General features: G+C 34.4%; 3 protein-coding genes across 10 annotated transcripts in view; 2 read left to right on the top strand and 1 right to left on the bottom strand.

Moving 5' to 3' along the window:
• The window catches only part of LOC105222421 (proteasome inhibitor PI31 subunit), a 31,395-nt gene extending 20,028 nt beyond the window's left edge, over window positions 1-11,367 (bottom strand). The window contains exon 1 of the mRNA XM_049450726.1: window positions 11,363-11,367. The gene's annotated coding sequence lies outside the window, so the exon portion shown is untranslated. The remainder of the gene's footprint in view (window positions 1-11,362) is intronic.
• Window positions 1,964-4,405, top strand: LOC105222423 (DENN domain-containing protein 1A). The gene is made up of 7 exons (XM_011199751.4): window positions 1,964-2,333; window positions 2,396-2,584; window positions 2,637-2,907; window positions 3,010-3,063; window positions 3,136-3,396; window positions 3,461-4,169; window positions 4,232-4,405. Exons 1-7 carry the CDS (start codon window positions 2,293-2,295, stop codon window positions 4,300-4,302), a joined length of 1,596 nt encoding a protein of 531 aa, XP_011198053.2. The 5' UTR covers window positions 1,964-2,292; the 3' UTR covers window positions 4,303-4,405.
• LOC105222424 (DENN domain-containing protein 1A) overlaps window positions 4,701-15,143 on the top strand; it is a 36,158-nt gene continuing 25,715 nt past the window's right edge. For 4 of the 8 annotated variants that reach the window (XR_007422064.1, XR_007422063.1, XM_029548764.2 and 1 more), the window contains exons 1-2: window positions 4,704-5,202; window positions 5,754-5,948. Coding sequence is in view for 6 of the 8 variants with exons in the window: in XM_029548764.2 (XP_029404624.2) it covers window positions 5,186-5,202; window positions 5,754-5,948 (212 nt within the window). In the remaining 2 variants the exon portion in view is untranslated. Of the gene's footprint in view, window positions 5,203-5,753; window positions 5,949-15,143 lie in introns of all 8 variants that reach the window. The other 4 variants (XM_011199754.4, XM_049450720.1, XM_011199753.4 and 1 more) reach the window with 2 other exon arrangements.

The following is a 15,143-nucleotide window of genomic DNA, read 5'->3' as shown; positions in this document are numbered from 1 at the left end:
GGGTACAAAATTTCAGACCGATTTCTCAAAAACTTAGGGACTAGTTCGCTTATGTGCAGGCAAACGGACATACCTCAATCCACTCTCCGAGCACAAAATGACACTTGGACACTTTAAGAGAAGTGCTTTCTGATATCAAAAATTCTTGAAAATCGAGTTTATACGCGTTATGCATTGAGACAAGTCATAGGCTGTCATAGGCTTCGCAGTTCTTCTAAGAAAAGGTTCAGATTTTTTTTATTTAAAAACAAATATAAATCGTTTTTTAAATTAATGGTTCTTTATCTGAGTATATCAAATCATGACTGCTGCATAGTACCACCCAAAAATGACGAGAAGCGTTCAAACCACAGTAGTACATACTGAGGGTCGAGCGTTCTTTGTAATTGTAAACGAAGCATCTTCCCTTCCTTTTGTTCGCAATGGTACCAAGCATCGCATTTCACGTCAAACACACTTCCGCTTTGTAAAGCAAGGAAATTTTTGAGATCTCTATTTCTGTTTTCCTTGGTAGTAAATCAAACTGTCTTCAATGCAAAGCTATTCAAGGACGTTGAGCGATTTTCATTTCCACCTCAGGGAAAATTCGTACCATGAACTATGGTGTTGTTGTTTTTGTTTTTGTAGCGGCAAACAACATTTCTCAAGGAATGCTGTCGAATTGACAATTCTTAGATCTTAATACTCTAAGTCCGTTCTGTTTAAGCAGGGTTGAATGCCGTGAAAACCGATTCACCAACTAACATCGCAATTTAAGAATTTTTCAATGTAATTTTTTTGTACGCGATAACAATCGAATCAACAATAGCTCTCCATCCGCTTCTTCTCACAGTTTGGCGCCAATTGGAAATACCAAGCGAAACCACGTTGCTCTCCACCTGATCCTTTCTATAGAATGGCAGCCTTTCCTTTGCTCCCATCGGCGAGTATTGCATCAAACTTCTTCAAAGCTGGAGTGCTTTCGTCTATTCGACGACATAACCTAACCAACGTAGCCGCTGTCTCTTGATTCGCTGAACTTTCGTTCCATCGACTGAGCCGCTGTCCAGGCGCAAATGACCATAATTTTTTCGCAAAACTTTTCTCTCTGATACTCCTAGGGCCGACTCATCAGATGCCCATGCATTCGTACAGGTTTTGTAGCGTGGTCCTTGTTCGTCGAAAGAGTACTTTGTTTTTCACGACATTGCTGTTGGTGTTAAGGCTGGTTCCTAGATAGACGAAATTTTGTACGACTTCAAAGTTTTGACTGTCAACAGTGACGTGAGAGCAAAGTCGCGAAGACGAGGACAGCTTATTAAATGACAGGAGTATTATGTCTCGTCTCTTTCAGTACCAGAACAATACATTTGGTTTCTCTATGCAGTTTGGAAAAACAGATCGACGTACACCACCTGTACACTCTAATAGAAGATTTGTGTTCTCTATTTAGCTCTACAGTTTTTATTATTTTCTAAAGTCTTAAATTTAAAAAATCTTACGATAGTTAGTCGCCTTGTCTGAAACCTCGTTTGAGATCGAGCGGACCGGATTGCTCTTTCCCGATCCTGACGGAGCTTTTGGTGTTGTTTAACCTCAGTTTACACAGCCTTATTACTTTTGCGGTGATACAAAGTTCAGCCATAGCGAGATAGAGACAGTTCCTTTTCGTGCTTTCGAAACTAACTAATTCATGGTGAGTGAATGACCACTTACTGGAAATGTATCGCTATAATTTTAGCGGTCTGCCCTCCATATATGACCACGATGGTGTACAAATTATTAAATTTAAAAAGTATTGCACGTTGGAATCGGTCCACGAGTCCTAACTCTATTAGAATAACGCTTTACGGCTACTTTTTGACGTCATTTCAATCCCGAATAGTCAACAAGGCCAACATGATCACATCATTTTCAGATCCATAAAGCAAACGATATCTAGTAGGATTCTGGAATTAAACGAACATTTTCATTAAACGACCTTCGATTAATTGAACACAAAAATATTGCACAAAATATGAAAATATACACATTTTTATTGGAATGGAACACAGTTTGTTGTATAATTCATTACAAGTGACATTTTCATACCAAAAGTCGGTATGAAGGAATAAATAATTTTTTTTCTTCATAACAAAAACTAAAATTGTTGTATAAAAATTGTAAAACTTCTATAAAAATAAAATTTCTTTGAGACTGCAAAATTTATGTATGAAGAGCTAATTGGATACAAAAGGGTGGTTATGATTCAAAAGAGTAGGACGATCAACGAAGAAGTTAAATTCTGTAGCTATAGCCTCGGACAATTGTGTTATGAGCAATAATTTAGCAGGCATTCCCGGCACGCGAGTTCAGTAAGCCAACTTTAACGCCTTGATACTGCATATTCTCTGAATTCTACGATTTTTTATCATAGCGTGGACGTAACCAGTCTTTTCGATGTCTATTGTGAGTTGAATTGTCCAGTGAATCACACCGAAAATCATACAAAGCAAAATAATCCAAATGTAATATCGATCAAGGAAAAGTTTCCGACAAATTTTCGTGATGACAAAATATTGAAGATGCTGCAGTTGTTTGCGAGTACGCCATGCGAAACCGATGAGTGAGTAGGTACTTTTAATATTACGCGTTAATTAAAATGCAATATTTTGCAGCGTTCCAATGGTGATGTATTCGTTTGTGTTGACGGCGGAAGATACTCATTGGCGGTTTTGCTTCTGTCGTTATGACTTCGATTCCAATTCGATTATGCTTATACTTACGCGCCTGCCATGGCATGAGACCTTCTTCAATATGCTCACAACGCTTTTCGAACTCAAGCAACGACAATCAAATGATTTTCATACATTTCTCACGAATTGTTACAAAGCTGCAGTGCCGTCACGTGGAGATATAACGCTTGTGCCGGTGAGCGGGAGTCGTAAGGTAATTGCTGCACTTTTCTAGAAAGAATAGAAGAGTTTAAAAATAATAATTTATTAATATTTGGTATTATTATTCATACAATAATTATATTTACATTCGTAGATGTTTTCCATCGAGCAACCATCCTTCTATAAATTACCTTGTATTCCAGACAACGTGAGTATGCAATTAATTTAGTGGTTGTCCATACCCGGAGTTTTTCTTAATTCGCCACTATCTTGTTTATAGCACAATTTGACTGTGTTTTATAATTTGGCCACGCCTAAAATCATGCTATCCATAATTGCTTCGCTTTTGCAAGAGCGTCGCATCATTATCACATCCCATCAGCCAGATCGACATTCCGCCTGCGTCCAAGCCGCCAATGCACTACTCTACCCAATGGAATGGCAACACACATATATACCCATATTGCCGTTGCAACTACGCGACTATCTAATGGGACCAATGCCATATCTAATTGGTGTGCCGATTTCGGTTCTAGACACGGTAAATATATGTAACTATTTATATGCTATTTTTAACTATGCTATGCTCACTTTTTGTGTTACAGATTTGTAGGGGTGAACTTGGTGACGCGATAATATTCAATTGCGATGTTGGCACATATGAAAGTTGTTATAATGATGTGCAGCTTTTACCGCACAGTATTGTCAAAGATATGCAAGATCAATTTAGAAACTCTAAGCAGCGCAATGATGAATTCATCTCATATGTATTCCTACTGATGATGGTGCGTTTGGTTGGTAATTACCGGGATGGTATTAAATTTGAATCCGATCCGTTTTTTTGTGACAATGCTTTTTTGTCCAAGTCTCCTGAAACAAACCACAAATTTTTACATAAATTTCTGTCCACCTCAATGTGTGTTCACTTCTTACGTACACGTTTAAGTATGATAAAGCACGGGCCGATGATATGGGATCGTTTTGAAATGGAAAGTGCCTTGCATACGCAAAGGAAGAAGAGCCGTTGCTGTGGTGGTATCAAGAAGAAGAAATTCAAAGAAACAGATGAGATATATGAACCGCTCAATAGTTTTCAGAATCAATTATTCAAATCTTTAGAAATAACGGAGACCATTAAATCACAATTGCAGCGGTTGCGCAAGTGTCAGCAGTATGATGATGCAAAAACACATGCAGATATGAAAGAACTGTTCGGCAGTCTTCGTTATACGTTGGCGTATGCTACCTCAGCATACAATAGCCTAGAAGCACAAAATGTTGAAGAGATGAAAAATCTTGGATATACTGAAATAAGTAATAATTAACATTCGCTTTGACTTTGGAAAAAAATAATATTTCTATTTACACAATTTTAGACACAAGTACGTTGAACAGTGAACCGATACAGGAAAAAAGAGCAAGTTCTAGAACACGTTACAATGGTTGATTACTTCGCCATTTATTGTATAAGTGTATATATGTATGTGTGTATACTATGTAACTATGTAATTCGTGTATGGAATGTCAAAATATAGTGAAATTGTATTATACGTTTGTTTTAGCTTTTCATTTTTACTTGTTTCTATAATAATTTTGTACATGCTAGTCGTGATGGAAATGCTTTGTCACTGTTCAATGACTTTGTAATCGTTCTACACAACTCATTAGTTTGTATCACTTCTTTTAACTTTTACAATTTAATTGATTATCCGCTTCCGCTAATCGTTTCCGACGAAGTGTCATTTCATAAGCAACAAAGGGAATTTTTAATTTCCCTACTATACTAAATTGACTGTCCTGGTAATGGCAACCCTACTATGTTTTGACACTCATCTGATTTGAGCTGTCATTTATTTTATTTTGTTGCGTTGATTTTCACAATTCACATATTTCTTATTGCATTGCTTTTGTCTTGGGGACATTAATTTTTTTAATGCCTAGCTTGATAAATAATTAAAATAAAAGATATGACGAATAATTTGTAAATATCTAGTGCTTGAATTTCAAACGCGGACGACTGCAAAAAAAGCGTAGTTGTGAACGAAAAAATTAAAAAAAGGGAGTCGGTGAAAAAACCCTTTGCAAAAGTGCGGAAATCGCTAGTGACGACGTGCAGAAAAGTTACGAAAAGATAATAAGAAATCATATAAATAAGTAGCAGCCAATAGTATTTTGTATACATTATTGTAGTGTTTAAATAAATAATAAATTAATAGAAAGTGATTTTACTATTAAATATGTAATTTAAAAACATGGTTTCTGCGTAAAACAACATAATATAAGTGGAAATTCTTTGTGGCAGCAGGGCGGCGACTGCAAGCGCATCGAGTATGAGTTCCCGAATAAAGTGAGTGTCTTCGATTCTATGTCGCTTATATTGAATTTATTTAGTGCAGTGCTAATTTGAGTTTAAAACATATCAAATTGCAAGCAAACATTTTTAATCCAAAAGCCGCTTTAAAAACAAGTTGTGAGATAATGCTGTTTGGAAAAAAATTGAACTTGTGACCATGAGAGAATTGCAACGTCAGAAATCCCCCTTCATTCATCACAACTGAGCAAGGCATCTTCTAACAATTATTATTCGTAGACTTGTTTATACAATTGTGACAGGCTGAAACGAATGTGTGTCGTCTAATGTATTCCATTAATCAGTAGGCGTTACGCTCAAGTGCATTTCACCCGAATTGACCAACTGGTCAGATAAAAATTTTTGAAAAATGCAAATGCTGATTTACTTGAAAAATGATAAGCAAAACAAACGTTTATATTTCAAGAGTGTTTGCCGTAATTAAATATACACATGCTTAATGAGTCTTATTTTACAGTTTTTATTTCAATTTAATATAACGTATGTATTTGTATTTGTGTAAACGAAATGTGAAATTTTGTTTGCAGAACGGATGTAAAGAAACTATTCGAGTTTTGGTGTGAAGTCGCGCTCGTACATAATGGAGATAAACACAATACGCCTACGGGCGGCAGTCAGACATCACCGTCTTGTGTCATTGTTGAAAGCTTTCCGGAGGGATATCGCGATGAGAAGACAATGGCCGATATACCCGCCTTTGCGTTTCCCTGCAAAATCGAAAGGTGAGTAGAAATATAAAAACTCAAATAGAATTATGTCATAGCACAAAAGCAAATATGTACCTACTTCAAAAGAATGTAAGCCATGTGTAGGTAAAGTGTGCGGGTAGCACTTCCGGTTAAATTAATCCGGCAAGCATCATAGTCACGTTCGAATGAATACATTTGGTTGTACATATGTATCTATAACCATAAGTAAATAGATCCTATACATATCTACTTATGTTTGTATATCCTTATGTGCATTTGAATGTAAGAGTATAATGCGTGTTATTACATTGCTTTACCACATATTACAGTCCTTCATTGCCACAGTATATTGCCCGCTGTTATTGTACATTCTTGCATTTGCACAGTTATTTACAAACATGTGTACATACTATATGCGTTTGAAGGTATGTGATTGTTGATTTTAAGCGTTTACTTTCAAGTTGGCCAATGCTCTTTGCCATGCGTCGACTGGTCTATGATTCATTCAAGTGTTTGCCCATTACTATGTATATGTATGTACATATGTATACATCGATAAAATATACATACATACAAACACTTAACGTTTATTATATTTTGGTATTAACTTCAATGTTGACCAGTCTTGTTGGCACTATTGGTCAACGTGCGAAAAGTAGATTGTATTGCTTTATATCGTTTTATGTCGTTTTAATACTGACGAAATAAACTTTTAATTAGTTGTGTAAATATGTTCACACGAAAATTCGAAAATTCACTATGCATTCTTTCACTTTTGGTGCATAATTTGAAAGGTTTTAGTTTTATTTCGGTGTAATTTCTGAGTACCCTACATAAAATGTAATCATTTGTAGAAATGTGAATAATTTTCATAGCTAAAATGTTTATGTAATGTAATGTGCAAATGGACGGGTACATATGTACATATGTACACTGTTCCCACGACAGTCGGGTCTAAGTATGGATCCGGATTTTTGTCAGGCCTGGGACTGTCAACTCGGCACCATTCCTCGAAATTACTTCAGGAATATTTTATGCCGCTTCAACAAAAACACATTTGTATGTACATATGCATGTATATACAAATACAAACATACACACATACATACATATGTTATTCCGTAGTTGAAGAAGTTCCAAAAATATTTTTAATAAATTTCGCTAATGACAATATTTGATCACTGTGAAGCTACAAACGTAAAATAATTAGAAATTTCGATAATAAAATTTAAATAATAGACCACTGAAGAAGCTTTTCAAAATGGTAAAAAGTGAAAAAATCTTAATAGGTTAAAACCCATTGAAAAAGAAGATGAACGATATGGAAAAACCTTAATTATTAATCAAAAATTTTCACATCAAATTGGAGATTTTTTTTAAAAGGCAGTAGGATTTATGTTGCTTGAAATCTGTTTATGTGATATAAAAGTTATGTGCATTATTATCGCAAATTTTCTCAAAAAGTGCTAAAATTATTTTTCATTTTATTATATATTTCTTTTCCAATGGGTTTTATCTTACTGTTATAATTTTGTTTTGTAAACTACACTGCTTTATAAATAAGCAATGCAAATTTAAGTTTCATTAAAACATTTACAAATTCCTAAAATAATTTTGATCAAAAGTTTTCTCAGTATTTTAAGACTCGAACTTAATGTAGAACCGCAATATTCTAATAAAACAATTTTATATGCCTTATAAGCAATCTGTACTCTCTCTATCTCTACTTGTTGTAGTTGCACACAATTAAACACTCGTTTAAAAAAGCAAAACATCAAACACCAATTTATTTCCAACAACCGCAAATACTCGTACTGTTTGTATAAATAAATTACATTGTCCACACTGTTGTTGTACATACATACATACATGCATATATTTGTTGTGCAAACAAATTTGCTTTATGTATAGTTGTAATCATGCACACCTGTTGGCAATGCTTCGATATGTTTGTACATACTAGCGTATGTTGTGTAAGGGAGCATTCGTTCATTGCGGGCATAAAAAATTGCTTTCGTTTGGTTGCAGAGTGTGAACCGTGCGTGTTTAATCTTTTTTTTAATGTTTGGAATATTTTAAGCTCATGTTGGAAAATATTTCACACCACAACTTCCGATAAGGGAGTTAATTAAAAAAAAAAGTTGAAGAAAGGAATTTTTTCTGTCATATAATAAGACACAAACATGCTTAGTAACTCATTACTATATATTTTTTCGTAATAAGTTTGAATGTAAATGTATTAAATAATATTTTTGTAATTTTATTCAAAACATAACTAAAAGCTCTCAAGGGCATAACTGTAAAAATTATTATACAATTTTACGCCTAAGAAATACTAATAATCATGAATATTTCATAACCGAGTTTATGTGCCCCCAAAGTCTTAAGCATGTGTATGCATCTCTTTGACCAGTAGCGTTCAGCGCCAAAACCGCTCATGAATAACCATCGCATAAAGCGGTGTTTTTATTACTTTTTATTTGTTTATTCATACGATTAGTCACAATCTGGTATCTTGTAGACAAGACAAGAGTTTCAAATAGATACGTACGTATGTATGCATGTACCACACATTCATACTATATGTTTACCGTTCATATGTACATACATGCATACATAAATATTCGTTTAACTGACTTGCGTCGAAGTTTTTATTTACTAGCTTTGGCTTGTGTTACCATTTATTTCTTTGTTGTAGTTGCTTTCCGCTTTTGTTTTCTTCATTTACTTCGATTTACTTTTTGTTTCGCTGTAATTTTTACCATTTTGTATAATTTTGTAATTAACTCATATTTTTTATTTTCTTATGCGCTTTTGTTAAGCTGAATCTTTTATTGAAATATCATTTTTGTTGTTGAGTTGACTGGTTTATACTTTTATATGGGGAACTATATTTTCGTAACAGTAATAAATCATTAAAACATCTCCTAGTGAGTAACATTAGGGTTGTTGGTATTTAAATAAAGTTATTAAAAAAAGTAAAATTGGGAATTAAATTTTTTTGTTGGTATTTTGAGGCAAAAGCTGGTGCACAAGCTTTTCAAAACATTATACATACCTTTGCGAAGTTCCATTCGGTATGGTTCTAATTTGACAGATTCTTGCCTCTTCTTCGTCGTTAACGGGCTGTCGTAATATTGTCGAAAAAATATTGAAAAATATTTAATCTCTTAAGGGGTTACATGGGTTTCCTCGGGTGAAAACAGCCTTTTTCAACTTTTTTTTACAAACATTCCCTATTAACGAAGACATTCTGAAATTTTTGGAAAAAATATTTTAAACGCGATCATTGGGACGCCATTTCCCTTAGAAAAAAGATGCCTTGGCAGGATAACTCCTTACATTATCATCTAAAGTAAAAAATACGTGTTTTAGTTAAAACCTTAACTTAGAACTTGGACAGAAAAAACTACAAATTGGCTTTTTGGTAGACATTTCTCCAAAAAAAAATGAAAATTACAGTGAAAATTAAATACGAAACTTACATTCCACGACAGTTTAGTCAACATAACCGCGATTTTTAGGCGGTCACTGACTTTGAGGAACATTTTCTGATTCCAAAAATACAACAACAAGCATAGGTTTTGCACCAAATTTTTGCCGATAGTGAAATGAGGGCAACCACACTACAAAAACAGAAAAATATAAAATAATTGAATAATATTAGGAACTACTAAAACTATCTACATAAATATTTTTTGCAATGTTATAAATCAACAAGTTTTTTTTAATGTTGCAAATTTCCAACGAAAATTACTTCGCTCCATATCACTACTTTTTTTACCGTTTCTCCATTCGTTTTTACTCACGTAATTTTTGATTGAGCAATGAAACGGACGCTTTTTATATTTTGATTGATTTGCTTTACTTTCGGTTGTACTTTTTTGTAAATGTTGGGTTTACGCCACCAATATGTATGTATGTATGTATGTACATGAGTATCTGCAATAATTAATAAACCCAAGGGAAATGTGATATTGCTTGACTATTTGCATTAAAGAGGACAATAGACGGGCACACATGTGCGTTCGATCTGTGTGAATTCGTTGCCCATACACGACACACAAATCCATTTTGCGTTCGTTCTTCACACAGTTAACATGTGCGACAGGCAAGCGGAACATTTCTTCGAATTTATTTCTAATGTAGCACTTTTATCTATTTCTTTGTATTTCGTTAATAAGTTATTCCAACTTTTATTTTTCTCAATATTATTTTTATATTTATCACTTTTCGTTTGCCAAATTGCGAATTAATTTTTTATAAGATCAATAAATTCAGATACGAAATCTTTATTAAGGGGAGAGCCTGCTTTAGAAGCTTCAAACAATCGCTTAAATCTCTTTAAAAATTATCTAACAAACAAAGTTATAGATTGGAACTCTAAATATTGTCGAAGCTAGAAGGGAAATAGTGTCCGACAGATACATACATGAGCGCTTGGGAAAAAAACGAAAAGCGCGATTTCTCGGTTTTTTTATTTTTAAGATTATTTTAATTGGCGGGCAAAGTTGGAATTGGGCAAAGTTTATTATCTTTGGCATAAAATTATCTTCTATTTAAACTAAAAAAACTAGGAAAAGTCAAGTTTGAACATATTTTTAAACAAAATAAAGTAAATTTTTTTGGAATTTTCTTAGTTTAACTAGAAGATAAGTTATTAAAAAACATGAATCTCTTTGAATTTTTTGTTCCTGATAAATGTATATGCGAGATGCATCGGGTAATTGCTTCCTAAAAGCAGAATATCAAAGATTTCGTATTCAAAAAATTTGTGAAAGATGTTCGAATATATGACTATAAAGCCTAGAAATTTCGCTTGAATCAATTATTTCTTTCCCTCCCAAAAAAATCCTAAAAAAAATCGATTTTTTGATGCCTCTAAAGCAGTCTCTCCCCTTAACACTTGCAATTGTCCGCGATCTTCACTGCTCGGCGACACGAGAGAAATGAGATTTTGTGCGCTCACAACGCCATACACGATAAACATGCTCGCGCACCGATCGTAAAAAATCAAACATTTTCGCGAACATGGATCGGTACGCGAACAAGCCCATACACGAGTAAACCGCATGTTTACACATACCGATCGAACGCACATGTGTGCCTGTGTATGGCCGCTATTAACGAAATGATATGCAATAACGGCATAAGAAACAGTAAAGTTGAATACTCGCACATTAGACTGGTTCAAATTATGCGGATCAAAAATCGTATAGTATTTACGGATTTTTATAGACAATTGTAATGTATGTATGTATGTACGTTTAAACACTATCGAGAAAATCTTTTTTTTTTAACGTATATAACTTCTATATATTTTGACTTGACTTCAAAGATAAGACTGTTCTGTACTCAATAGGTGGTCGAAGTGTAATGTATTTAAAATCTTAATATATGGATATATATACATACATACACTAGTCTTAACTACTTACTATTAAAACTTATACAAATAAAAACATTTCGAACATAAATTTATGTTTTATTTACAATATTTCGACAATATTGAAAATTATTTAGAGACAAAAACAAGAAAAAAATAAAAAATTCCCATTTTTTGATCTTTATCGAAAAAGATTTCTTAAATTTCTTGAGCAATGTTGCAGATTTATAATGCAACCCAAAAAATTTAAATTTGTTTGTAAAACTGTTAAACTTTCCGGCATTATTTCTTCAAGTCCGAAAGTTTTGCTTTATACTGAGTAGTCCTTCAAAAGGTTGTGTAAAAAAATGTTAAGCAAAAAACATGTCGTTGAAAACTGCTTGAACGAAGCTATAATTCGGTTCGTTTGTATGGTAACTACTATGCTACAGTGGTCCGATCTATACAATTTGTTCGAAGATTGTACGATTTCCTTAAGCAATATTCCTTGCCAAATCGAAGTTATCTTGTCAAATAAAAAAGTTGTCCACACAAGAACTTGATTTTGATCGTTCAGTTTTTATGATAGCTATATACTTTAGTTGTCCGATTCTGAAAATAGAGCAACTTATTGGGACGAGAAGAATGTATGCATGCATACAGATGGGTAGAGAGATGGACGTGATGAAATCGACAATCTTGAATTAACTTTCATCAACTACGGTATTTTTTATCCCCGACGTTTCCTTCCTGGTGTTACAAATTTCATGGCAAACTTAATATACCCTGTTCAGGGCTATATCGATCGTAAAACTTGTTTGCAGACCCATGTGATTTTGTAATACTTGTATTTAAACTTTCCTTTTAAAACTGATCTATTGAAATTATTTTCAATTGACAAATTACAAATATTTTTAAGGAGTCAGTAGAGAAATCTGGCCTGTTTTTTTTGGCATTTTTTATTTAGAAATTTTTATTCTACAATAGAACTGTTTTCACATATCATGAGGTATGTATATCGTGGAGTGTATAATCAATAATATTTTTTTCGGAATTTTTTGATGACATCTGTCGGAGAATTGGCTGCGTGAATGACTAATTCTAAGGGCATAAGGAAACAGAAAATGCAAAAAAATGTTTGAAAAAAGATTACCCTACTGACCCCTTACCAAAAAAAAAACTGTTTGTTATTATGTTAGTCTGAGATCTCTTGCAAATTGCTCTTCTCCAGTGAATAGAGGGAAGTTTGGTTCAGACGGAATATTGACATTTCGATCCTTTAGATATTTTATATTTCGGCGCGTAGTCGAAAATGCAAACCAGATGATAAACCCAAATGCCTTCTTCTTTGGCATTACAACCGTGGGTCGATGTGAGTCGAGAACACAAACGTCTATCCCTTGCGAGGCTACGCCATCTCAAATGCAAATAGATCGCTATGCGCTTAGTCCCTCTATTGAAAGCATGAGCGCCTTTGTTGCCGTTGTCCACCCATGGGTCTCGAGACGCGAGAAATCTGAATTACTTGGTCTTGCTCTCGCTCGCCACAAGATCAACCTTTTTCGTGGTTTTTTTCTAGCCTGGAAAAGGCTGCGATGACGGCTTTGTTGGTAATGCCTGTGATATAAGCATCAGTTCAGTTAAGTTAAGTAAATATCATTTTTTCCAGCATTATATTGAAAAGGATGCACGAAAGAGAATCACCCCGTTTAAAACCTCGTCTGGTAGCAAAATCGTTCTGTATAACCGAATGAGTTTCGCAGATACATATATCAAATTTACACCGCTCTTTCGCAGCCCTAGTTTAAATCGGCTGCAGGATGGCTTTGTACCCAGCGTTTTTCGCTACAGTGGCTGCGAGGCATTCATCATAATACCAAGTATTTCTGCGAGGTCGGTAGTAACCTAACACCTCTTCCGCAGCGGTATGAAGAGAACTGGACATAGAGTCCTACATATTGTTAAAATGTATTTATTAGTGAAATGAACGAAAAATTAACTGAAAACTGAAACTGTGCCCTCTCCATCAGATGCTCTCGCAACAGTCTGTTGATTTTCTGAAACTTGTTGGGCGCTATTTATCTCCTTCCGGATATATGGATCCAAGGGCCTTAAAACTACGTCTACTGATTGCGTGACATCCAGAATCATGTGCTCAGGAGTTTCCGACTCAATATCGCAATTTTATTATATTCTAAAACATTCCTTAAGAGGACCGCTTAACCAAATGTGTTGAAAGCTATATTCCGACCGACGCAAAATATAGATTTTTAGAAAAAGTTTCAGAACATATGTATTTTTTCGGAGAAAAGGTTCTCATGAAACTACACCTTTAGAGAAATCTTAAAGCTCGAAGAACTCTTTAGTTCATGGTTATCAAGTCATGAGAAGCTCGAACAAATGCACGTTTATATTGTTGTATTTGTTTGTATATCTCACATTTCTTTTTATATTTTTTCTCCAGAAAAACTGACAAATGCATGCGATAAAACAAAGGTCTTGTACTTTGAAATATTATTACGGTATTTTTAGAGCGATGAGTAATCGTTTGGTAAGCAACAGCTTATTAGAAATGTTTGTGCATAAATGCATGTTAACTGTATACACAAATGTACTAAAAAACAAACAAGATACGCTTCAAACCGGTGTTCCTACGAGTACGAGTACATAATTGGAGACAGATAATAAACCATAAAATGTATGCACATATGTATGTATGTAATCATCTAGTTCCTACTGCAACTATTAGTAATGCATGTGATCAATATGATGTACCAATTAGAAGACCTGAATTTGTGCATAGCAAAAACGAAGAGACCTACTTAGTTATCGGGATGATATTAATCAGGTGCAAGTGTGAGTCTTTATGAATTCCACCACAAACGTCCAGAAGATGTAGTGAAGATAACTTGTCAAATTAAAAAGTCTTCCCAAGAAGAACTTGATTTTGATTCAGCAATTTGTATGGCAGCTGTGTCGTATAGTGGTCCGATAACGGCGGTTCTAACAAGTAAGCAGCCACGCATATGCGACATCTAACTGGAAAATTATTCATTGTGGCCTGAAGTGTTGAATGGACTGCTTTAATTCGGTCAGATTTCTGGGATTTTTTTATACACCTTCTGTTTGACGTAACAGCATTGAAAAAGTCTGGAGCAATCAGGTCAGGTGCACTTGAGGGTCAGCGGAAGGTGGAGTTTCTTGATATTAATATATTTTCAAATTGCTAAAACCTAACGCTTTGAAAAGGAGACGTCTTCGGCGTAGTAATTTGTAATTCAACATCTTTTAATATCGTTGGCCATTAACAGTTACTATTACACTGTTTTCTTCAAGGAAGTATGGCCGAACACTACACCTTTATGAAACTGCGCACCACACAGTGACTCGGTCTGGTTGACTGCTTGTTTACATTTCCAATTAGATCAAAATTCGCCTAAACAGACATAAATAGGCAATTTATCAAGTTATTGCCTTCATCTAATTTTTTGCCAAATTTCTAAGCGAATAGGCAAATCTAGTGGGTTTAGTGTTATTTCAACTTTGTATGAAAACAGGTTTAAGTCATCATGAATTATCCGTTGTAATGACCTTCTACTTACTCCAAGTTGCGAGTCGAAATTCTGGGATTTGGCTGGATTGACTATGCAACAGTAGCGATTGTTTCTTGAATACGAAAATACGGATCTTCATGGTTGAGTCCTCTTGCGATACTTCCAGATTCTGCAAACATACAACACACATTTAGCAACTTCTTAGCTTCTTTTGGACATTGAACCTTAACCTTTATTAAGTCACTTTGTATCATCAGCACCATTTTTTCATCAGAATTACTTTTTTGCCATTACTAGGGCTGCTATATA

This window comes from Bactrocera dorsalis, chromosome 3, assembly GCF_023373825.1.
Source record: "Bactrocera dorsalis isolate Fly_Bdor chromosome 3, ASM2337382v1, whole genome shotgun sequence".
Lineage (NCBI taxonomy): Eukaryota > Metazoa > Arthropoda > Insecta > Diptera > Tephritidae > Bactrocera > Bactrocera dorsalis.
This window is presented reverse-complemented; position numbering and strand designations above follow the sequence as displayed.